This window comes from Ascaphus truei, chromosome 1, assembly GCF_040206685.1.
Source record: "Ascaphus truei isolate aAscTru1 chromosome 1, aAscTru1.hap1, whole genome shotgun sequence".
Lineage (NCBI taxonomy): Eukaryota > Metazoa > Chordata > Amphibia > Anura > Ascaphidae > Ascaphus > Ascaphus truei.
In genome coordinates, this window is record NC_134483.1 from 164,819,670 (window position 1) to 164,843,426 (window position 23,757).

The following is a 23,757-nucleotide window of genomic DNA, read 5'->3' on the forward strand; positions in this document are numbered from 1 at the left end:
TTTCACTTCAAAACACACATGCAGGATATTGACTGAACTGCAGCTTTAAGCATAGGAAACGTCTAGGATTCACTATGATTTTCTATGAATGTCGGTCTGTTGGGCAGAGAATCCTCTTCCAAGTGCATATGTATGTTTATTATTATGTTTATGTATGTTTATTATTATGCTTATTATGCTGTAGCTCTCTGTATTCAAGTCTCTTCATTGAAGCAGCATGTTCTTAACTAGCACTATATATATATATATATATATATATATATATATATATATATATATATATATATATATTTCATGCATTGAGTGAAGAGAAGTCACTTAGCTTCGCGTCCATCTAGGTATTTACATTAACTCTTTTCAGATTGGGATATGGAGAATATTAATAATATTAATTGTTTGTTCTTGCATGGCACTGACGGTGTGCGCAGCACTGTATATAGCATTTTTGCAGACACGAGTCCCTGTCCCATAGTTTTACATCCTATATTTTGTTTGCCTGAGGCACAGTTAGTTAAAGTGATTTGCCAAGGGTCACAAGGAGCTGACCTCAAGCTCTTTATTATATATAGAAAGAGAGAAAGAGAAGATGCTCCCGATCCTGGTGTGATAACGTTGATAAAAATGTAATGGTCTTGAACATAGACAAGTAAAAACTCACAAACATCCGAAGTTTTTGTGCATGTTATGAGTAAAACTCATGCCCCATCTTAAACCAGGAAACTGCTCCACTTGTACAGCTCTGCTCCAAAGGATCACCTCGTCACGAGTACTCCCGAATGGGTGTCACTGCTTAGAGAGTCCTCCGGCAACCAGAACCAGGCCCGCATCGTTCCTAGTCAGGAAAGTTCCCAATCTTTAGGGTGGAGTACTCACTCCTCTGGCGTAGCGATTCAGGGGATCACGCGTGATCACCTAGTGATTCAGAAGAAACGCGTAGTCTGACGTGCTGCTGAGAAGTGGTGTGGAAACTATTCTGAATCACTAGGTGTCCTGGTGGATGTCTGGTGGCGTGGCCTTTGGTAGCCCTAGCCGTGGGGACATGCACGGGGGTAGGTGTGATGGCTGTACCTCACTGTGTAGATGTGCAGAGTGTGGACTTAGGCAGGATAGGAGAGTGATGGTGCTGTGTATAATGCACTGCTCTGTGTAGCTGTATATAGCTGTTTGCTTTTGTGTAGCTGTTGCTCTGTGTAGCTGTATAAAGCTGTTTGCTGTGTAGCTGTTTGGAGCTGTAGTGCAGTATCTGATCTTCCAGAAAGGCTGTAGTATGCAGTTTGCTTCCCAGCAGTATGGCTGTAGAAACTGGAGCTTTCTGTGCTGGATCCCTAAGCACAAGTATCCTTTTTACTATTCTGGACCCAGGCTCATATGTAGCATGTGAGTAAGTCCATGTAACTTAACTCGTCCCCTTTTAAAGCACACAAAGTCCTTCTATTTTCTTCAACTTTATTGAAGGAGTTAACAGAAGTATAAAAGTTCTTGTATGTGGATTGTAATAGCAGATTTCTCTTGTCAGGAGAATAACCTATGATAGGAAGGTGTCCTGCTATGTGGAAGTGCTTCTCTGAGGGGAAGGTAAAAAGGATTTCCTTTCTAAGGGAACAGTGGAAGATGTCTACTCACTTTGGCTGCTTGTGGGAAAAGAGGGAACACACTTTCCTGTCAGACAGGAACACACTAAGGGGCATAGCAATATGCAGATAAAGCAGGGGGAGAGGACTAAACCAATCTCAAATATGAGCATTGGGAGATTGCCAGGGCGACTGACTGGAGACGGTGCAGAAGGGGATTACTTGTAACAATTATGTTGCAATATACACAGCTCTGGCTGCTTCAGGGCCAGGAAAAACACGTAACTTTAGTTGGGGAGGGCTGGCTGCCTGAGAGCAGGAAAAATACAGAAAAATAAACAATCTTGTTCCAGGACAGTCGTCCTACCAAAATCTCTCCAAGAACAGCAGTTGCAGAGGCCCCGCGCTCTTTCCTCCAAGGCATTTAAATTAATGCCGGGGGATCGCTTGACGCCTCTGCAACTTTACTCACCTTCTCATGGCAACGACGTAATTTGACGCCGGGAGAGGAGGTAAGGGAGGGGGGGGGGGTCGCGAGAAGAGAGGGAAGCAGGAGGGGGGGGGGGGGGGGGGCGCGAGCAAGAAAAATTGCGCAGCGCTGGTCTAGACAGATGAGTCATAGGTAGAACTTTTTGGCCTCAATGAGAAACATTATGTTTGAGCACCAATCACGGTGAACTGCCAAGCATGGAGGTTTGGGGCTGCTTTACTGACTCAGGCCCTGGACAACCTGCCATCATTAACAGAACCATGAATTCTGCATTGTATCTGAAGATTCTAGAGGAGAATATGAGGTCATCCGTCCGTGAGCTTAAGCGAAAGTGGGTCATGCAGCAAGACAATGATCCTAAACATACAAGCAGATCTACAGAAAAATGGCTACAGAAGAAGAAATTCCATATTTTAGAATGGCCTAGTCAAAGTCCAGACCATAACCCCATCGAAATGTTGTGGCAGGACTCAAAGTGAGCAGTCCATGCAAGGAAGCCCTAAAATGGCACTGAGTTGAAGCAGTTCTGTAAGGAGGAATGGTCCAAAATTCCTAAAAGTTGATGTGAGGGACTGACCAACAGTTACAGGAAGTGCTTAGTTGAAGTCATTGCTGCTTAAGGGGTTGCTACGAGGTACTGAATCTAAAGGTTCACATACTTTTTCACACATGGATATTGAATGTTGAATAATTTGTGGATAAATAAATGTTGAAAAAGTATCATGTTTTTGTGTAATTTGATTGATCAGGTTATCTGTTATTAGAATTTTCACATATTTCAAATCTAAAATGTATTAGATTTTAATATAAGTGGTTCACAAACGTTTTCTTACCACTGCATCTGGAGATCTTGGTACTGTACCTGCCAAGTTTGGTCAAATGGATAGGAAGACCTGAATCTATGTAGCTTTTATAAGTTAAAGAAACTTGTTTTTATTATTGCTTCACCACTAATCGATCAGCTGTTTTCACTTTTCATCTCATTTACCAAAACCATTAATCCTTATGTTATGGAGGATCCTTTATACCTGACTATTGTAGGCTGGGTGTTTACCACTGCACACACTGGAAATGCACTAACCCAGTGGTTATGGTTGAAATCCGCCATGGAAGTCATGCCACTGCTTACAAGAGGCAGAGCTACAAAAGTAAATGGGGAATGCAGCACCTCTACAGAGGATTACTTTGCCCTGAACAGATATATCTATCTATCACGATAAATTTCTTTGTATTCGTATGGGGATAAACTTTTTTTATTTTTGTGATTGCCCAACCCTAACTGACATATCAATGCTGGTTGGCACCTAGTTATATTCCAATTCACAGGTATTTCAGGATTTGTCATCTATCGATCAGCACACTTCAATAAGATTTAAAAGTCAAGCATGTGCACCAATGCATGGGAACAATTCTTGAAATGATGAAATTGAAATAAAGGCCTTTGCTGGCTATTTCATAGAATGTATCAGCAATTTTATAATGTTCTCTGCTAGGGCTGAAAACGTTGCTCAGCACTGGATATTTAATAATATACATATGTCTTTCTCTTCTAGGGTTGACCTTGTGGAAATCTTGGATTTGCACGCTTTTGACAGCTCATGTGGGAGAAGGTACTGTATAAAAAACAAACAAACAAAAAAAAAAACACAACGTAATTTCAATATTAAAAAGTTGTTTGCTATACCCTAACCAATGAGTTAAATCAAATATATGTCTATCTTTCAGAAACTTCATTTCTTCTTTGCTCTTTTGTGTCTCATTCCGAAGCTATTTCTTTCACGCAATTCTTCTTTTTTTTAAATGTATTTATTCTCACGCAAGTTCTTTGCAGAAAAATATAAATGATTCTCATAAATAACCTCTTCTTCTTTTTTTCGTTTACATGACCTGCTTTTGTAAACCTCCTCCTATTTTCCACCAGCCTGAAAAAAACAAAAACATTGCATCCTAATCGCCTCCTCTCATCCAGAAGGAGAGACTTGTACATTTTATTAATTTATAAAATGTTTTACCAGGCAGTAATACATTGGGAGTTACCTCTCGTTTTCAGGTATGTCCTGGGCACAGAGTTAAGATGACAAATAATACATGGTTGCAAATACAGTTACGTAAGTGAACAGGGTATACTTTATATATAAGACATTGCATGAATCAAAGACGTGATGTCTCGTCGCATGATCCCCGCCGCATTGCCATGGAGGCGCGTCGGAGAGAGGAGGTAAGTTAGTTACAGAGGCCTGGAGCGGTCACTGGTCATTTAATTTAAATGCCATGAGGGAAAGCGCAGGACCTCTGCAACCGCCGCGCCCCCCAAAAAATCCCCCCCCCCCCCAGTTTGCGCCACCCCTATCTTACGGAATAGAACCGCTTATTAAATATGGCCCATATGTATATCTCTCATACACTGCCATGCCGGAAGAAGAACAATGTAAATTCTGTGTGGCATATGTGAAAGGTATATTACTTCACTTTTTTTTGTTCTGTTCTGGGCTAAAACTTCTGCTCTCTTTTTGTCTCTTACTTCACCTATTACTTACAGTCTTTATGCGAATGCCAACAGCTGCATCCCACTCCAACTGATCTGTGTGAATGGTGGAGTAGCTGTAACATTTCCAGGGTGGTGATTGTAGTGTGTGTTTGTGTGTGTGAGGTACCACCGTTTAATGAACTATTTAATAAAGGACCTTTGATTCCTCCTTAAGCACGGATTTGCTTTTAGTGCGAGTACTAAATAGCTAAAGCAATCCATTCAAGATGAACCAGCTGCGAGGGATTAAACTTGACACAGTTTCTGCTGCAACCCCTGCAGTGTCTCATTCACACCAGCAGCTTGTCTACACACACACACTTTCCTTCCCTTCTTTCATGCCTACTGTTACCAATTTACCCCTTGCAGATGTTTTGTTTTGAAGTCATCCATGTCTCCCCCTACCCCCTCCTGCAGCTGAGTCTGTGCTTCAATTGACAAGGATGTAATCTGTTAGACGATATTTGGTCGCCATTCCCCCTGCGAAAGGCTCATTATTGACTGCTCATGAATTTTATTTAGTCCGTTATGGAGGATTAAACACCACCAACACTCGGGGTTAAATTACCCGCCCCATTTATTGATTCCAAATTGTGTGTGTATATATATATAATAACCATTATCATCTAGCATACAGTACTTCCACTGCAGCAAGGGATTCTGGGACATGACATGCAAATGAGCACACAAAGTGTCACATTTTGCCTGAAATCCATTTTTACATGGAACCCATATAAGCAAATGCTCTGCTGTTCACAGAGCTTTTAAGCACAGCATGGGATTAGATGCAAAAACAGATTGTGTACTCATTTGCATGTCATCTCCCAGAATCCCTTGCTGCAGTGGAAGCACTGTATGCTAGGTGATAATGGTTGAAAGGCAGGGTTGCAGATCTGTCTAAGACATGTGCATGGGCTCACAAGTGATATTCTTTATTGGCTATATGCCAACAGTGGAGGTTTTTTGTCACATTTTTCAGCCACCATAACTGTGTGTGTGTGTGTTTGTATGATTGTAGGCTGCTGTGAAGCGCTATGTACATTAATGGGGCTATATAAATAAAGATATACACACATATATTTCTATCATTATGTATATATCTGTGCATACACATTGTTTGTGTGTGTGCGTGTGTACAAAAGAGGGTCCCCTCTGGCAGTAAAAGGGGTTTAAAATATTTATTTACAGGATTAATTCTCCATTTCCCACAGAATTACCTTGGTGTTCTGCTCTAATAACACTGCTGGAATTGCTGCAGCACTCCTTTTACAAGTTCTAAAAATGTCTTCTCAGAATAAGAGTGATAATTCCAGATCCCATTCCGTGGCATTCTACGTACAGTATTGTGTTAGGCCCTTAATTTAAATCTTTCAAAAAGATGTCTTAAATGATGTAACAATACCCTAGGTAAGTGCTCTCATTCAGTTAATGTATGCAGAGTTGCAGGGATGTTCTGAAAGGCTTTTCTCCCTTCTAAGACTTGGCAGTATACAAGATTGGATTAGAGCAATAGTGATTAGTGACAACAACATGTGTTACATCTGCTGGGGCACCTGTGAAGAAGACTTGCACTGAAGGAATGTTTGTAAAGGCTTCTAGTGCCTGGATAAGGGAGACAAGAAAACAAGTGTCACAACCCTACACAATGTGAGAAGGGTAAACTTTACCCAGTGTAAGCCTTGTAGTTATAATTTCTTTCAAATGTGCCAACATATTGCCCAGTAGTATAATGAAGATGAGACCGCATGACGTAAAAAAATATATATTTCCAAGCTTACATACTGGTAGAAAAAGTAAGGCTGTCCCTATGCCAAGGAAAACAGTGGCCATGCATCAAAGATTAATTTTATGTACTACTTGCAACACTGCGCTATAACTTACAGAATGGGGTTCTGTTCAAGGGCTCAGCAGTTTTCAGGGTAGCTTGGTTCTTTCCCATATGCTTCCATGAAGTCTCACTGATATGCAGCCCCCTTTCCCCGTGTCTAGGGTAACTACGTGCACTGCTTTACCTGATGGCTCACAGGCGGCCTGATCCTCCACTGCAGGGAGCCTGGGGTGTACTTGACGTGTATGCCAACAGCGCCTCCACCTGGAAAGGATCCTCACAAAGTGGGTTAGAACCTCCCTAGACAATATGCCCAGTAATACACACTAGTATGGTATAACAATATTTACTGACACATACTTGTAACATAGAGAATGCAATACAACCACAATATATATGTACTGTATGTACATATACCTACGGAGTATCTCTGCTTTACTTGGGTGCAGGGGCACCAGTGTCCAGCCCACAATTGTCACTCCCACCCAAAGTGTGTGAGACAGCGCTGCCCACAGTAAGAGTGTTGTCTGTGATACCTGCCGGGCGCTCCAGCACCCGGTACCGCTGACTTATGAAAGGGGCCCGTCTGTCCCGCACCGTCGTCGATGACGCCCGCCTCTAAGTGGGGTGGACTACAGCTGAAGTGTCCCACCATGAAGAGAGTCTCTATACCTTGTGTGGATGGTCTGGTCCCAGACCATAGGCCGCAATCACTGCGCGGCATTGCTGCTGTGTCCCTGACACTATACATACTACATAGACGGGGGCAATGACGGGCTGTCCCTGAAGTAACCACAATCTATGTTATAGTCGGGGCCTACAAGGGGGTCTCTGGCCTAGATCAGGGGCCCCTGACACCCTGAACACACCCTCACCCTTCCGTGTCCCAGCTCCGACTGAGCCCGCGGTTTCAGCGTGCCAAAATGTATCCTTCTGGTGCAGGGATTTGTTGCAGCCCTATTGGCTGTTTCACCCAATGTGATGTGGCCGCCCCAGTGGCTGCTGGGGGTTGTAGTCCCTCGCGGAGCCTATTCTCAACATGGCCGCCGCTCGCGCTATGCAATGCACATGCGCACCTTTGCATAATGGCCGCCTCTCTCTGCGCATGCGCCCCTCTACCTGCCGCAGCTCTCCCCCGCACGCCACCGGTACTTGCCCCAGCCTCCGCTGCCAGTCGCAGCCGCACCGGGAGATAAGGGGACAAAGGGGGACCTGGGCTATATATAGAATTCAGAACTGTCCCATATAAACGACATTTTGTGGTCCTTTATTTTTTGGAGGTTTGACATCACCGCTTTACACATTTAGAGAAGGGACGTAATGTTTTTTGTTTTGCAATGCAACATGCCAATTTTAATATAAAAAAGTTCTTTATATTCTGACTTTTAATCTGAAGTGTAATAGCCCCCATAGCATAATGGATTTCTGCATTGGAAAAACTGAGCTCAGGATTGGTCTGGGTATATATGTTGATTGTGACATTGCTGTGGAAGAGAGGTGTGTTTATGGCTTTCCTTAGTTGAGTGTCACCACCACAACGTGTATTAAATGACAAAAACATGCGTATTATGAATGGTTCAATGCGGTTTATTAAATATTGTTCTTTCCCTTCCCGGATATGCATTATTCATCACTGCCCCGTATCTTGTGCTGATGTAACAGATTACTCCTCGTCCGTGCTTTGCAGCGACGGTTTTAAGTCTTGCTGTTTTTTAGTTTGCAGGACAAATTAATTACTGGCCCGACACGTCCACATCTTGATAAGGTAATGATCAAAGTTTTATTTTTGTGTCTTCCTGATCTTATGTATGTTTTTATTTAACGTTTAACATTAAGGGGGCAGTCCCACTTGGGTCACAAAAACAATTTTTTTGGTTCAGTGTTTACAAAACAACTTTTAATATGTTTGGAACAAAAACTATTTAAGATACGTCTAGGTTTCAAAGTTCCCAGATTTATCCCATTAAACATATCTTTGCCATTGGTCCTGTTTGCATCTTCGGAACGCCTCCTTTAGGCTTCGGACATGGTGCTGCATCCCGTGCGGAGGCGCGCGGAGGCTGAGGGAAAGTGGGTGCTTTTCTTGGCCATACCAGACGGGCCGTGGGGGGGCGTTCCTAGTGATGTCACGGAGCTGGTTCACCCTCATTGGGCGAACCGCTCACGTGACGTGTCTGCTGCGTTGAGAAATCAGTTTATCTGATTTCTCACGCAACGCGCGCCCCCTCCGGCTTCCGTGCGGACACGCCCGCACGCCGCATGAAAGCCTTAAGGTAGTCTGTTCGCTCAGCGTGCGGACGCGTCCACGCGGTCTGCCATACCATGTCCGAGGCCTTAACCACATTCATCTGAAATATGCCAATTCCTTTTCTTTAAAGCAAGAGAAATACATCTTTATGAATATGAATCATGTCAGTTGTTAAATACTTATTTGTAATGGAGCTGCAGAATGCGTTTGAGTGTATATTTTATATAGCATATGAAAAGTAACTATACCGCAGCTTTGGATCGACCCTGATTTTGTTGTATTTATGTAGGAATACAGTGTATTCAGAACTTAAAAATAATTTTATGCAAGACATACAGACAAACAAATCATGCAAAATGGGCATAAGCGCATAACGCAAAATGGGCATAAGCGCATAAAGCAAAATGGGCATAAGCGCATAAAGCAAAATGGAAGAAAAAAGTGAGTGACCTAAGAGCTGACCATTTAAGTGATTTTTAGGGAGGCCTACAGAGAGAGACTAGGAGTACACGTATGTAGGTATATACATGAATACGGCATGCCTTACAGGAATGTCAGATGGCGAGGGAAAGACCTTGGCAAGTACTGAGGGGAAGAAAGACACAAATGGGACATTTAATCACCAGCTTATAGGGGTCCATGTTAAAGTGGATATGAAGCAAAGGGTGAGACACTGAGTGCTCATTTGCATGTCATTACCCAGAATCCCTAGCTGCAGTGGAAACATTGCATGCCAAGAGATAATGGGGAAAGGCAGGTTTTGTGGAACTGTCTGAGACGTGTGAATGTGCTCACAAGTGGTATTTTCTCATTTGCCATTCTTCATGCAGAACTTTAGAAAAATCAAGCTGGTAACAACTGGCCCTCCACTCTTATTTTTGAAATCCTGTTTGGAAAGGCGGCTGCAGGAACACTGCACACACCAAGAGTAAATAAATCAACTCGGACAAGACTTTTTGTCCCCCCTTTCTCTGTATCTCTATGATAGTTCACTAGTTAGTCAATGAGTTTTTAGAAGGGCTGAATGTTTACCATGCGGTTTGAAACATGCAATTATCACAGACGGGGACTCCTGCAGAGAAACACCCAGTTGTTCTTTTTTCATTGTAATGACCCCTTCTATTTAAGAATTGAATTGCTTCCCTGAGTCAACACCTAACACAGGGGCGGAACATGCAAAAGTTAAAATGCAGAATCAAAACAATGTAGAAATAAAGTCAAATAGCTTGCTGGAAGTTGTAACTTTAGCATGTCAATGCACCACTGAGCACGGAATGTGAATAGCATAAGGAAGGATTGTAATGGACAATTCAATACCACCCTAATATCTATAAGTTACATTGTCTTAAATGAAATAGCTTAGTACAGGAACAGTGTTTGTGAATACTCCATTCCATTCATTTTATAAACATACAATTAAAGTGTAGTGGCGTTGCAATACTGAAAGTACTCCCTGGCATAATACCACTTTCTGTATCCAAGGCTAAGGCCCCACTGCACGCGCCTGCACGCCCGCCTTGCCTCCTGGTGGCGTGTGCACGGTGGTAAAAGCTTTGCTGAGGTTTCACCGGCAAGACACGGGTTGTGTGAGAGAGATAAGGACTCAGCAGTGAGGGCATTATAAGAAATCCTGCATGATTTTCATTAGTTATGGCAGTTTCGCAGACCGTTTCATCTTGTACCCCCCAGTCCTTCGAGATCCTGGCGTACGGTCACTGTTACAATAGTACATATTAACTATTCAGTGGAAAAGGGCTTGTAGATAATTACAGGGCAGTGTGAGGCCGTGCGTATAGTGCCCGCGACGGGCGACAGCGACGCCGCCCAAAAACAAATACATTGCCGCCGCGTGCGCTTATAGTAAGCGCAACGGCGGCAACGCGACGGAGCGACGTCGCGTCGCGGATTTTTGAAGCCGGGAATATTTGATTTTTCAAGGTGTCGCCTCATGTGACAGCCCCTGAACAAATCAAATGCCCGGAAGCCCGCGACGCAGCCGCAAAGCGAAATATAACTTTCGCTAGCGGCGACGGGTGACGCGCGGCCTAACCCTGGCATGTTGAGCAATGAATAGGTGGCAGGGATATGTGAAACCTCAAACATATTTCACTCCGCAGCTGGGAACTGAACATTGGAGAAGACCTGTAACACTTTAAATAAGGTTTCTGTCTAAATATTACCTATGAAAACAGCAGCCAAGCGAACAAGTTCTCTGTTTTAAAGAATGTAATCATTTTCATTTGCTGGCCTCCTCTGGCTATATAAATACTGTCTGTGACCAATTGAAACAGCTGACACTTTGTTTGTTATGCAAAAGTCACTTACACAGAGCCAGTCAGATACCAGAAACCTTTATTTATTTTTTACTTTTGCTGACGTTTAGCCTAATAAATGTGCAGCACTTGGAATCAGTTTACTAGTTGGGTCGAAAAGCACTCAAAATGTTTGTAGGAACAATCGCACTGCTAACTCTAAACATGACATGAAAATAAACATGCTCTTGATTGGCTCCCGGCGCACCATGTGACGCGTGGCCGCACGGGAACACAATCCACTTGTATCCCCTGCCGGCTGACGCGTCACAGTACGCAGTGAGCCAGGAAGCGAGGAGGCACTGGGGACTGCTAGGGACAAGGTAAGGGGCTGGTGTGAGGCGCGCACTCGGCCGACTGCAGCAGGGACCTAGCCTTAACTTGTTTAAACATTTAGATACTGTATGATAAGTATCTTTTTAGGTAAAAAATTAATTGCCAATACCGTAGAACATTATTATTATTATTGTTTTTTTGTAAAGCGTCAATATATTTTGCAGGGTGTACAATAGGGGTACAGAGATTTAATAATTACATAACATTCAATGCATAATACCGTCAAAGCTCCCAACTATAGCTTTTTCTATCAATATGATTTCTGATTATTGTTTTTAGAGAAACCATTTATTTTTAATATCTATTTAGTAGCTTTTTGATTTTAAGAAACCTAACTAGAAGTACAACGAAGATTATAATGGAATATAGTCACTACATGCAGTGCTGTCCTAGCTCCCAACCTATTGATTTAATTTAGCTATATGCCTTTTGGAGTTTTGGAGGATTACATTGGCATTTATTATTTATTTATTAAATGTTTTACCAAGAAGTACTGTACTGTACCTCTCATTTTCAAGCATGTCCTGGGCACATGAGAATACATGGTAACATTAAATGAACAGGTTTATACATTATATACAAGACGTAGCATGCACATTTAACGATAATCTATATTATAGGCGTATGTAACAGTTAGACAAGATTAGAATGTGAGGCAGCTTTAGTTTTGAAAGAACTTAGACTGGTGGCGGCTGTGAGAGTCTCCGGTAGATTGTTCCAGTTGTGGGGTGCACGGTAAGAGAAGGAGCAGCGGCCGAATACTTTGTTGTATACTTGTTTTACATTTTCTGTTGGGCCGAATTAAATCCCTAGCAGCATGCTTAAGGTGGGCACCACTATTAAGGTGTGATTAATGTATTTAGTCAAACCACCTGTAACTGCTTTTTGAGCAGCTTGTGGGAGGGTATTTCACCTTTTTCAAGGTATATAATCTCCCAGTAAGGTCCCTGTAAATTCACTTTTCACTTTAATTGCATACATGTAAGTATCTTCACTTGTATATACCAGTTTTTAACTGCACTAAGTTACATCAGCTTACGCTTAGTATATTAACCCCTTCAGGGTATATTTCACAGTACATTTGTTTGCATTTAGCATAGGGGCCTGCTATTGAGACTTACCTTGACGTTGGTTAGCAGGCTAGTCATTATTTGATCAAAGGATGTAACCAAAAGTCTCCTTTGTCTTACAGCCTTAGATTTCACTATGTATATTTATTTCCCCATTTATTGTTAGCCCAATGGGAGAAGCGCAGGGATTCACTTCCTGTTTTTTGATACTTTGTAGAACCTTGGGACAGTCTTTTGGAGTCAGATCTCCGGTGATAAGTGCTGCGTGTGGTAGGCGTGATGAGCTTGTTCAGATAGGCAGATAACTTGCCCAAAAAGTATTTGAAGGCAAGACAGGAGAGATGAACTTTGTACCTGGACTCAAGTGAAAGCCAATCTAGTTCTTTGAGCATTTCACAGTGATGTATGCTATGGTTACATCGGAGGAAAAAGCGGCCTTGTGTATGTATTCCGCAGGCATCTGTAGTTATTACGATCCTTGGAAGTGCCAGTTTCTTTGTAGCTTTTCAACAAGTCATCCCATAAATGGTAGAGCGCAATAAGGTCGGTTGTAACCCAGAGCATGGGTATTACAGTGTTTTAAGAACAGTTTGGAAATAATCAAGCGCAGAATCGGGGTCAGGTATCAAGTTGATTCTGTACTTAGGGCAGTTGTTAAGATAAGCCAGGAACAATGAAGCAACTGGTGTGTGAAAGGCTGAGAGAGTGTGATGAAAAGGAGGACACAGTAAGGCATTTACTTCCGTTAGGAGGGAGACGATGATGAAGTGGTTTCAAACGTAGTCATCAGGATAAAGTTCTAAAGCAGGCCTGCACAACTTGTAAAGTGAGAAGGGTCGCAATGCTCCAAGGAAAACAGATTCGGCAGCACGGGTAAAACAGCATTTATTATTCAAAATAATACATTTATTTACGATGTTTACTTGAAGCCCCCCCCAGCCCCTTTCAGCAGCCCCCACCCCTGCATCATCTCCCCCCGCCCATTTCAGCAGCCCCCCCGCCCATTTCAGCAGCCCCCCCGCCCATTTCAGCAGCCCCCCCACCCATTTCAGCAGCCCCCCCCGCCCATTTCAGCGGCCCCCCCAGCCCATTTCAGCAGCCCCCCCAGCGCATTTCAGCAGCCCCCCCAGCCCATTTCAGCAGCCCACCCAGCCCATTTCAGCAGCCCCCCCTGCCCATTTCAGCAGCCCCTCCTGCCCATTTCAGCAGCCCCCTCTGCCCATTTCAGCAGCCCCTCCTGCCCATTTCAGCAGCCTCCCCCTGCCCATTTCAGCAGCCCCCCCTGCCCATTTCAGCAGCCCCCCCTGCCCATTTCAGCAGCCCCCCCTGCCCATTTCAGCAGCCCCCCCCTGCCCATTTCAGCAGCCCCCCCCTGCCCATTTCAGCAGCCCCTCCTGCCCATTTCAGCAGCCTCCCCCTGCCCATTTCAGCAGCCCCCCCCTGCCCATTTCAGCAGCCCTGCCAGCCCATTTCAGCAGCCCCCCCCTGCCCATTTCAGCAGCCCTGCCAGCCCATTTCAGCAGCCCCCCCTGCCCATTTCAGCAGCCCCCCCTGCCCATTTCAGCAGCCCCCCCCTGCCCATTTCAGCAGCCCCCCCTGCCCATTTCAGCAGCCCCCCCCAGCCCATTTCAGCAGCCCCCCCCCCAGCCCATTTCAGCAGTCCCCCGCATGAATGAACTAACCCCCCCCCCCCATGCTTACCTGATGGTGGCGTCGGCAGCAGAGGTGACGGCGGCGTCGGCATCAGAGGTGGTGGCGGCAGGGTGAAGCATGAGGGAAGCGTGAGGGATGCGCTCTAGCAGCAGACCCCGGAACTTCCGGGTCGCGCTACACTGCTAGAGCGCATCACCCTGCTGGAGCAGGCTGAGGGGGGGGGCCGCGCAGTCACACTACTGCTGGAGCAGGCTGAGGGGGGGGCCGCGCAGTCACACTACTGCTGGAGCAGGCTGGTGGGGGGGGGGCGCGCGCGCGCGCGCAGTCACACTACTGCTGGAGCAGGCTGAGGGGGGGGCGCGCGCAGTCACACTACTGCTGGAGCAGGCTGAGGGGGGGGCGCGCAGTCACACTACTGCTGGAGCAGGCTGAGGGGGGGGGGGGCGCACGCAGTCACACTACTGCTGGAGCAGGCTGAGGGGGGGGGCGCGCGCAGTCACACTACTGCTGGAGCAGGCTGAGGGGGGGGGCGCGCGCAGTCACACTACTGCTGGAGGAGGGAGAGGGGGGGCGCGCAGTCACACTACTGCTGGAGCAGGCTGGTGGGGGGGGGCGCGCGCGCAGTCACACTACTGCTGGAGCAGGCTGAGGGGGGGGGCGTGCGCAGTCACACTACTGCTGGAGCAGGCTGAGGGGGGGGGCGCGCGCAGTCACACTACTGCTGGAGGAGGGAGAGGGGGGGGCGCGCAGTCACACTACTGCTGGAGCAGGCTGAGGGGGGGGGGGCGCACGCAGTCACACTACTGCTGGAGCAGGCTGAGGGGGGGGGCGCGCGCAGTCACACTACTGCTGGAGCAGGCTGAGGGGGGGGGCGCGCGCAGTCACACTACTGCTGGAGGAGGGAGAGGGGGGGGCGCGCAGTCACACTACTGCTGGAGCAGGCTGGTGGGGGGGGGCGCGCGCGCAGTCACACTACTGCTGGAGCAGGCTGAGGGGGGGGGCGCGCGCAGTCACACTATTGCTGGAGCAGGCTGAGGGGGGGGGGCGCACGCAGTCACACTACTGCTGGAGCAGGCTGAGGGGGGGCGCGCGCAGTCACACTACTGCTGGAGCAGGCTGAGGGGGGGGCGCGCGCAGTCACACTACTGCTGGAGGAGGGAGAGGGGGGGGGGCGCGCAGTCACACTACTGCTGGAGGAGGGAGAGGGGGGGCGCGCAGTCACACTACTGCTGGAGCAGGCTGGTGGGGGGGGGCGCGCAGTCACACTACTGCTGGAGCAGGTTGGTGGGGGGGGGCGCGCGCAGTCACACTACTGCTGGAGCAGGCTGAGGGGGGGGCGCGCGCAGTAACACTACTGCTGGAGCAGGCTGAGGGGGGGGCGCGCGCAGTCACACTACTGCTGGAGGAGGGAGAGGGGGGGGGCGCGCAGTCACACTACTGCTGGAGCAGGCTGAGGGGGGGGGGAGCGCGCAGTCACACTACTGCTGGAGCAGGCTGGTGGGGGGGGGGGCGCGCAGTCACACTACCGCTGGAGCAGGCTGCGGGGGGGGGCGCGCGCAGTCACACTACTGCTGGAGCAGGCTGCGGGGGGGGGCGCAGTCACACTACTGCTGGAGCAAGCTGCGGGGGGGGGGGCGCAGTCACACTACTGCTGGAGAAGGCTGGTGGGGGGGGGCGCGCAGTCACACTACCGCTGGAGCAGGCTGCGGGGGGGGGGGCGCAGTCACACTACTGCTAGAGCAGGCTGAGGGGGGGGAGCGCGCAGTCACACTACTGCTGGAGCAGGCTGAGGGGGGGGAGCGCGCAGTCACACTACTGCAGGAGCAGGCTGCGGGGGGGGGCGCAGTCACACTACTGCTGGAGCAGGCTGCGGGGGGGGGGGCGCAGTCACACTACTGCTAGAGCAGGCTGAGGGGGGGGAGCGCGCAGTCACACTACTGCTGGAGCAGGCTGAGGGGGGGGAGCGCGCAGTCACACTACTGCTGGAGCAGGCTGCGGGGGGGGGCGCAGTCACACTACTGCTGGAGCAGGCTGAGGGGGGGGGAGCGCGCAGTCACACTACCGCTGGAGCAGGCTGAGGGGGGGGAGCGCGCAGTCACACTACCGCTGGAGCAGGCTGAGGGGGGGAGCGCGCAGTCACACTACCGCTGGAGCAGGCTGAGGGGGGGGAGCGCGCAGGCACACTACCGCTGGAGCAGGCTGAGGGGGGGAGCGCGCAGTCACACTACCGCTGGAGCAGGCTGAGGGGGGGGGGGGGAGCGCAGTCACACTACTGCTGGAGCAGGCTGACGGGGGGGAGCGCGCAGTCACACTACTGCTGGAGCAGGCTGAGGGGGGGGGAAGCGCGCAGTCACACTACCGCTGGAGCAGGCTGAGGGGGGGGAGCGCACAGTCACACTACTGCTGGAGCAGGCTGAGGGGGGGGGGGGCGCAGTCACACTACTGCTGGAGCAGGCTGAGGGGGGGGGAGCGCGCAGTCACACTACCGCTGGAGCAGGCTGAGGGGGGGGAGCGCGCAGTCACACTACCGCTGGAGCAGGCTGAGGGGGGGAGCGCGCAGTCACACTACCGCTGGAGCAGGCTGAGGGGGGGGAGCGCGCAGTCACACTACCGCTGGAGCAGGCTGAGGGGGGGAGCGCGCAGTCACACTACCGCTGGAGCAGGCTGAGGGGGGGGGGGGAGCGCAGTCACACTACTGCTGGAGCAGGCTGAGGGGGGGGAGCGCGCAGTCACACTACTGCTGGAGCAGGCTGAGGGGGGGAGTGCGCAGTCACACTACTGCTGGAGCAGGCTGAGGGGGGGAGCGCGCAGTCACACTACTGCTGGAGCAGGCTGAGGGGGGGGAGCGCGCAGTCACACTACTGCTGGAGCAGGCTGAGGGGGGGGGAGCGCGCAGTCACACTACTGCTGGAGCAGGCTGAGGGGGGGGGGGAGCGCGCAATCACACTACCGCTGGAGCAGGCTGAGGGGGGGGGAGCGCACAGTCACACTACTGCTGGAGCAGGCTGAGGGGGGGGAGCGCGCAGTCACACTACTGCTGGAGCAGGCTGAGGGGGGGGAGCGCACAGTCACACTACTGCTGGAGCAGGCTGAGGGGGGGGGAGCGCGCAGTCACACTACTGCTGGAGCAGGCTGAGGGGGGGGAGCGCGCAGTCACACTACTGCTGGAGCAGGCTGAGGGGGGGGGGGAGCGCGCAGTGACACTACTGCTGGAGCAGGCTGAGGGGGGGGGGGGAGCGCGCAGTCACACTACTGCTGCAGCGCGCTCCTTTCCCCACCAGGGAAAGGGTGGGATTGGAGGGTGCCGTCGGGGGCCGCACAGGGTGCCCCGGCGTGCAGCATGTGTTCCGCGGGCCGTATGTTGTGCAGGCCTGTTCTAAAGCAGTTAGAGAAATGTCATAACGCTGCGCAGTAACTCTCTAGCTATTCCTACCTACCAGCATATATTCTAAAGATGTGATGCCTCCTTTTTAAAATGTTGGCATGTGCTCTTGGTCCTAATCATGGTCAATAAATTATATTTGTTCAGACATCTTGTTGTTTACAAACTCCCCTGTACACATATTATACACAGATAACCCTAATCTATTTGCAGTGGCTTTACCTCTCCGAGGCCTAAATGCACTGCGTTAACCTACATTAACTTCCTATTAATAGAAACCCTGTATCTATAAAGGATAATATCGTTTAGCCATGTTTTTTCACGCAAAGAGCCTAATGTTAGCGGAGGTGGGGGATAATGACATGAAAATGATATGCAAATGAGGCGTTATCATAGCATCACTTGTGTGTTTTGTTAGCTAAACTTGGCGTTGCTCCCAGCCAGACCCTGAAATAGGGCTTCTTCGGTGCCAGGATGGGTGTAATGCCACAGTTGGGCATGATTAAAATAACATAGCGTTAGTTTCTGGCTGCGTTTCCCTCTGCTCTCATTCACTCCAGCAAAAGCCCTATTTCTGGGTAGGAGTAACACCAAGTCTGACATAACGTCACGTTATTGGAAGATAATGCAACGTTCTCCTATAATAATGTGGCGTTAACCCTTTTTCTAGTGCAGTGGTGTCAATACATTCACCACTCGCCACATGTTGCGAATAGGACAATGTATTGTGGGGAACGGGGGCAGTGGGGAAGAGTCGGCTGTCTGGCGCATGGGGGGCTCGGCTGTCTGGCGCATGGGGGGCTCGGCTGTCTGGCGCATGGGGGGCTCGGCTGTCTGGAGCATAGGGGGGCTCGGCTGTCTGACGCATGGGGGGGCTCGGCTGTCTGGTGCACGGGGGGGGGGGCTCGGCTGTCTGGCGCATGGGGGGCTCGGCTGTCTGGCGCATGGGGGGCTCGGCTGTCTGGCGCATGGGGGGCTCGGCTGTCTGGCGCATGGGGGGCTTGGCTGCCCAGCGGCCGCGGGGCCAGCGCCTAGTGACACAGGACCACCCCTGTACGCCAGAAGTTAGTCCTGCTTCCTCATTCGCCCGTGTGATCGTAGGCCTCCCCCTGGTAAGGTGTAGGGGGTTATGTGTATTTTAGGGGGGATTGTGTAATTGTGATGGGGTTTGTGTATTTGGGGTGTGGGGGGTTGTGTTTGGGTGGGGGGTGTTTATTATGTATATTTGGGGGATTGGGAATTGGGGTGGGGAGGCTTAGTGTGTGTATTGGGGGGTGGGATGAGAGGGAGGTGGGTGTGAGAGAGGGGACGCATCGCGGCGGAAGTCGGGACCAGCGAGCGCAACGCTATTGTGACTGACACGAGAATGTGACGAATATGGACAGACGACAACCACAAGTGTGGCTAACTTTGACTTCCTTTTGGACACCGCTGTTCCAGTGAGATGTATGGATGAGATGTTGTTTCTGCGTTTGTCTAGTTTTGTGGATTCAGCGTTAAGTCAGGGAATATCACTTCTTGTTTTAGGTTAACGTGGCGTTATGATCTCTGGTTTAACGGAGCTTAGTTTCCCTCCCTACAGCGACAGAGCACATGCATTAATCATTTAGTTATGCCTGCTTTAAGTATTTATACTGCAAATAGGATCCCTGTTATCAGATTCCATAACGATCATCGCTGAATTGAAACATCTTCCAATATAGGAATTGCTATACTTTGTGCAATGTGTTTTTGTTTTTTAAGAAGCAGTTAAGTAAATTGAGCTTCCTGTGTGCAAATTGGTATTGTTTTACTATGTGTATATATAGAGTGTGAACAGGGAGTTCTCACAGGGTTTTCATGATTGTGTTGACACTGCTGTGATCTCTGGCCAATTATGGAGGTGTTTATATCCCTTAAAATCATGGTAAGCGCAACGTATTTGCCTTGACCAGTGGTTTCATGGTATTACCCCCTTTACTCCCAACAGCTGTTTTTATGACCCTGCTTGCACATGGTTAGCGATGGTAGCCCAAAGTATTTGTAATTATTAGAGCTGTCACATAAGATTGTCATATCATTCCGATATTAGGAATAACCAAAGCCTTTGCAGATGAACACATCTAATTTGTACTTTATTCATGGAAAATCCAAAATTAACTGGGCTGATTCCGGAACCTGATGAGTAGCTGATGTTGATAACATGCCAAGGAAATTGTTAATTTTGAAAATGTGACGAATGTGGAAAAAAAAGCGATATATTATTGTAATTTAATTTGTCACAGCAATAGGAGGTACTTGCTATCGTGTAACAGGGGTTGGGTTGGTTTTTAATCATATCCAAGTTCTTTGAAGGATTCCCCAATAGCTTTTGTCAGAACAGCAGGACGTAGAGCCTTTGCCCTTGTTCAATATCCTGTGAGTATTGTTGTTTCATACATACTTATATCTTTTACAGTTGGCTTGGGCAATGAACTGTGTGTTCAGAAAAGTGCAACTAGCTCTGCTTGGCCCAATAAAAGCAGCAATACTACACACACACCTCATTTTTAAAATATATATGAAAATCATGCGACAATGTATAATTCTACATTTTTACCTAAGCTGGCAATCATTTGGTGCCTGATTGTGTGCTTGACATAATGGCCGCCTTTCAGTTTAAATCAATCCTTCAAACAGTTTAACTCAGAAGCTATGATAGGTAACACTCACTATTGTTACAGTTTACAGCTCAAACCACTGGGAATATTAGCAGGAAATTATCACGCACAGGAAAGTGTTGCAAAAATCTTGCACTGCTGGGGAGGTGTGTTAAAAAGTGCTATAGAAATTTAAAGGATGCTCATGTACTAACCCCCCCGCCCCCGCCCCCTCCCCCTTAGTGGTTACTAGCAGGTTAGTTTGTACTGGGCCCCACCCTGTGTTGCTATAGGGATCCTGACGGCACAATGGAGTATTTAGGATAGGAGGAAGGTTAGGTTCCTGAGGATAAGAGCAGAGGAGCCTCAAGGAGAGTAGATAGGTATATGTCCATAAAGTAATAGAACAGACCAGGCCCCCCTTATTTATTATGTTATAGATGGGGACCATGCCCCCCCTTTAAGTTACTGTAGTGCCGACGAGTATTCTAAAACAAATCTGGGGCAATCGCCAACAAGACACAGGTACATTCTGGGTACATGCTGTGACATTTCTGCAGACAGACTAATGGCCCATCGGATTAACAGCGGGGGTCCCTGGCAGTCCCATTCAAACTGAATGGGACTGCCAGGGACCCCTGCTGTGTTAATCCGATGGGCCATTAGTCTCTGCATAAATGTCACTGAAATGTTTGCAGCGTGTACCTGGATCTTGTTGGTGATAGCCCCAGATATTCAAAGGCAAGTTTTAGAATACTCGTCGGCACACCTGTAGGATCTCCAGAAGATGGCTAGCGGAATCCAGCAGGTCCCAGAGAGTAGACAGCAAGCATTAGCTCATATGGGCTCCATGTAACAATGGTTTTTCAGACAAAAGATGACACATTGTGTGCTCATTTGCATGTCATTTCCCAGAATCCCTTGCTGCAGTGGAAGCACTGTATGCTGGGGATAATGGTGAAAGGCAGGGTTGCAGACCTGCCTAAGACATGTGAATGTGCTCACAAGTGATCTTTTTATGTGCTATATGTAATACGGTGGAGGTTTCTTCTTGAAGGCTTTTTCACCCACCATAACTTAAAACGTGTGTGTGTGTGTGCGCACACACACACACACACACACTCGTGCATGTCATTTCCCAGAATCCCTTGCTGCAGTCGAAACACTGTATGCTAGGTGATGATGGTGAAAGGCAGGGTTGCAGACCTGTCTAAGACATGTGAATGTGCCCACAAGTGATTTTCTTTATTGGCTATATGCTAACGGTGGAGGTTTTCTGTCGCCTTTTTCACCCACCATAACGTGTGTGTGTGTATCAGTACCATGTTAGCCGAGCTTCAATAATCAAAAAATAAATAGATGATACCGTTCTGTGGCTAACTAAATGCTTTTATTAGTATCTCGAAAGCTCGCACAAATAAAAGCATTTCGTTAGCCACAGAACGGTATCATCTATTTATTTTTTGATTATATATATATATATATATATATATATATATATATATATATATATATTTTCACATATTTTGATGCTTTCAAAATTGAAATAAATAGAATGTCCATGAACACAAAATGTGGTGACTATACAGTATGATTTCGTTTGAGGGAAAAACACAATAAATCCAAGAATAAAACAGTCACAAGTGTTGAACTTCCTTCAGGGGAAATGAGCACTTGTGCCTTCTTCAGGACATGATTATTGTTTATATAGCACCATTCTGTTTGCACAACCTTTGCATTTCTCCCTTGGAAATGGAAGGGTGAGTAGATGCCACTATTTAGTTTAACGCCTAACAGATTAAAGAACATTATTGGGGAAGATGAAGTGTAAATGAGAGCTGTTATCTTCTCACAGGACAGTTTAACATGTCTAACAAAGATGCAGTGACTTTGTGTGAAGACTACTGAAATACTAAATGATTCTATGTTTCAACTGTAAAGACCTACAATGATCTATTCCAGTTCCTCACTTGAAATACTTTGATTTCTTATGTTGTCACGTGCACACATTCAAACAGCTGTTTTGTGTGGGTGCTCATGGGAACTTTTGTAGACATCGGCAAGGAAGTCTATGTAGTGGTTTTAATATTATTTGGAATTGGGCTGGAATTCTATCTGTGAGTGGCTGGAATTCTATCTGTGAGTGGATAGGTTGTGTGTGTGTGTGTGTGTGTGTGTGTGTGTGTGTGTGTGTGTGTGTGTGTGTGTTTCTAGCACTTTTCTTAATTATAAGCTTATTATTTATTGTCATTTAGATATCAATTATTTTTTTCTGTAGGGAAAAAGCTGTAACCCTAAGCAATCACGTACAGGTCTGAAAGGCAGAATTATGAATCTTCAATAAATCACAAATAATGTCACAACTTTGTTCTGGAATGGGTTAATACAACATTTTTTTAGAACCTGGGTGTATATATGATTTTGATACATCATATAATCTATTATTATAATCTGTAACGGTACATAATATTGTCACTGCACTATTTCATAGTTTGTAATTTGCGTGCCCCTGTATTTCACAATATACACACACGCTATATTGCCTAAATCTTGTGGCATTAAAAAAAATCTGAAAAATAGAAGTATTGCATTTAAATGTTTATTTTCTAAATGAATAAATTAAACATTTGCAAAGGGACATTTTATCTTGGCATAGCTGATATCCCCATAGGGCCACCTGAATCTCCTTTATAAGAGGTAAACGCTATAGTGTCACATTTATTCAAATTCATTTCTCTATACAAAAGAAACACATTTAAAAAAACCTAATTCAACATTTTACTCGTGCTGAATGGGCCACTTTAGCTCTCAATGGCCACAGTTATTCCAAAATTGGCCTATATGACCGTGCTTCCATAATATGACAAGTTACATATGCCCTCACGTATACGCTGTTAAGGCCTTTTCTTGTCAGAGAAGCTTGAAGACACATCCAATTCACAAAGAGAAGGTGAGTTGCAGTGTCATTGAGGCCATGGTTAATCATCAATTAAAATGACACACATGACAATCGATCAATCCCTCCTAGCGCCAAAGTGTACTAATGGCAATGGCATGTTTAAGGGGTTTTATCTGAGATATTGGTGCATTTTTACACAAATGGAAGTATTTGTAAATATATATTCTTTAAGTAAACTTGGTGAGCCGAGACTTGGGAGAGGTTTGACTTCCTCTGACTGCTCCTTTTTTATCTGATGTCACTGGGTGATCTACAAGAGTTAGCACAAGAAAACTCCCTCTTCCTTTCCACTTATCTTTGACTTTTATAATCAGAACTGCCAAAGGCAAGGGGGGGGGGGCACTGGTTTCCCGGGGCTGGTGGTGGAAGCTGGTCTGCACCTCTGGTGGTAGCAGTGACCTCCCCCCCCCCAACTGCTGTAGACCTCTCGCTCAACAATTGTGGCGCGCCCACCTCCCCGCTCAACATCTGCTGTGGGTAGTGGCTTGAGTCCTAGGCCCCATTTATGTTATCAGCGGTCCTACTGTTAAAGGCAGGGTGGGCTAGGGGAGGAGAAGCCCTTGCTTGATAAACACTCCCCCATTCAGAGGCCCAGAAGAAAAGGAAACAACGTTTAACAGAAACAAAAACAGGCAAATCTTTGCTTTAAGCCCGATTTTTGTTTAAGGAAGCCAATTAAACTGGTAAAAAGCCAATTAACTAGACTGGTTAAAAAAAAATGCTGTTTTTTTTTTTTTAGTCCGCTGCAAGGGATTGCATCTTT

General features: G+C 47.2%; 1 protein-coding gene across 3 annotated transcripts in view; it reads left to right on the top strand.

The window, feature by feature from the left end:
• Positions 1–23,757, top strand: part of LOC142493427 (zinc-regulated GTPase metalloprotein activator 1A-like) — a 73,475-nt gene that overhangs the window by 46,543 nt on the left and 3,175 nt on the right. For all 3 annotated transcript variants that reach the window (XM_075597487.1, XM_075597476.1, XM_075597494.1), the window contains 2 exons: positions 3,615–3,671; positions 8,133–8,181. In XM_075597487.1, the coding sequence (XP_075453602.1) occupies positions 3,615–3,671; positions 8,133–8,181 (106 nt within the window). The remainder of the gene's footprint in view (positions 1–3,614; positions 3,672–8,132; positions 8,182–23,757) is intronic.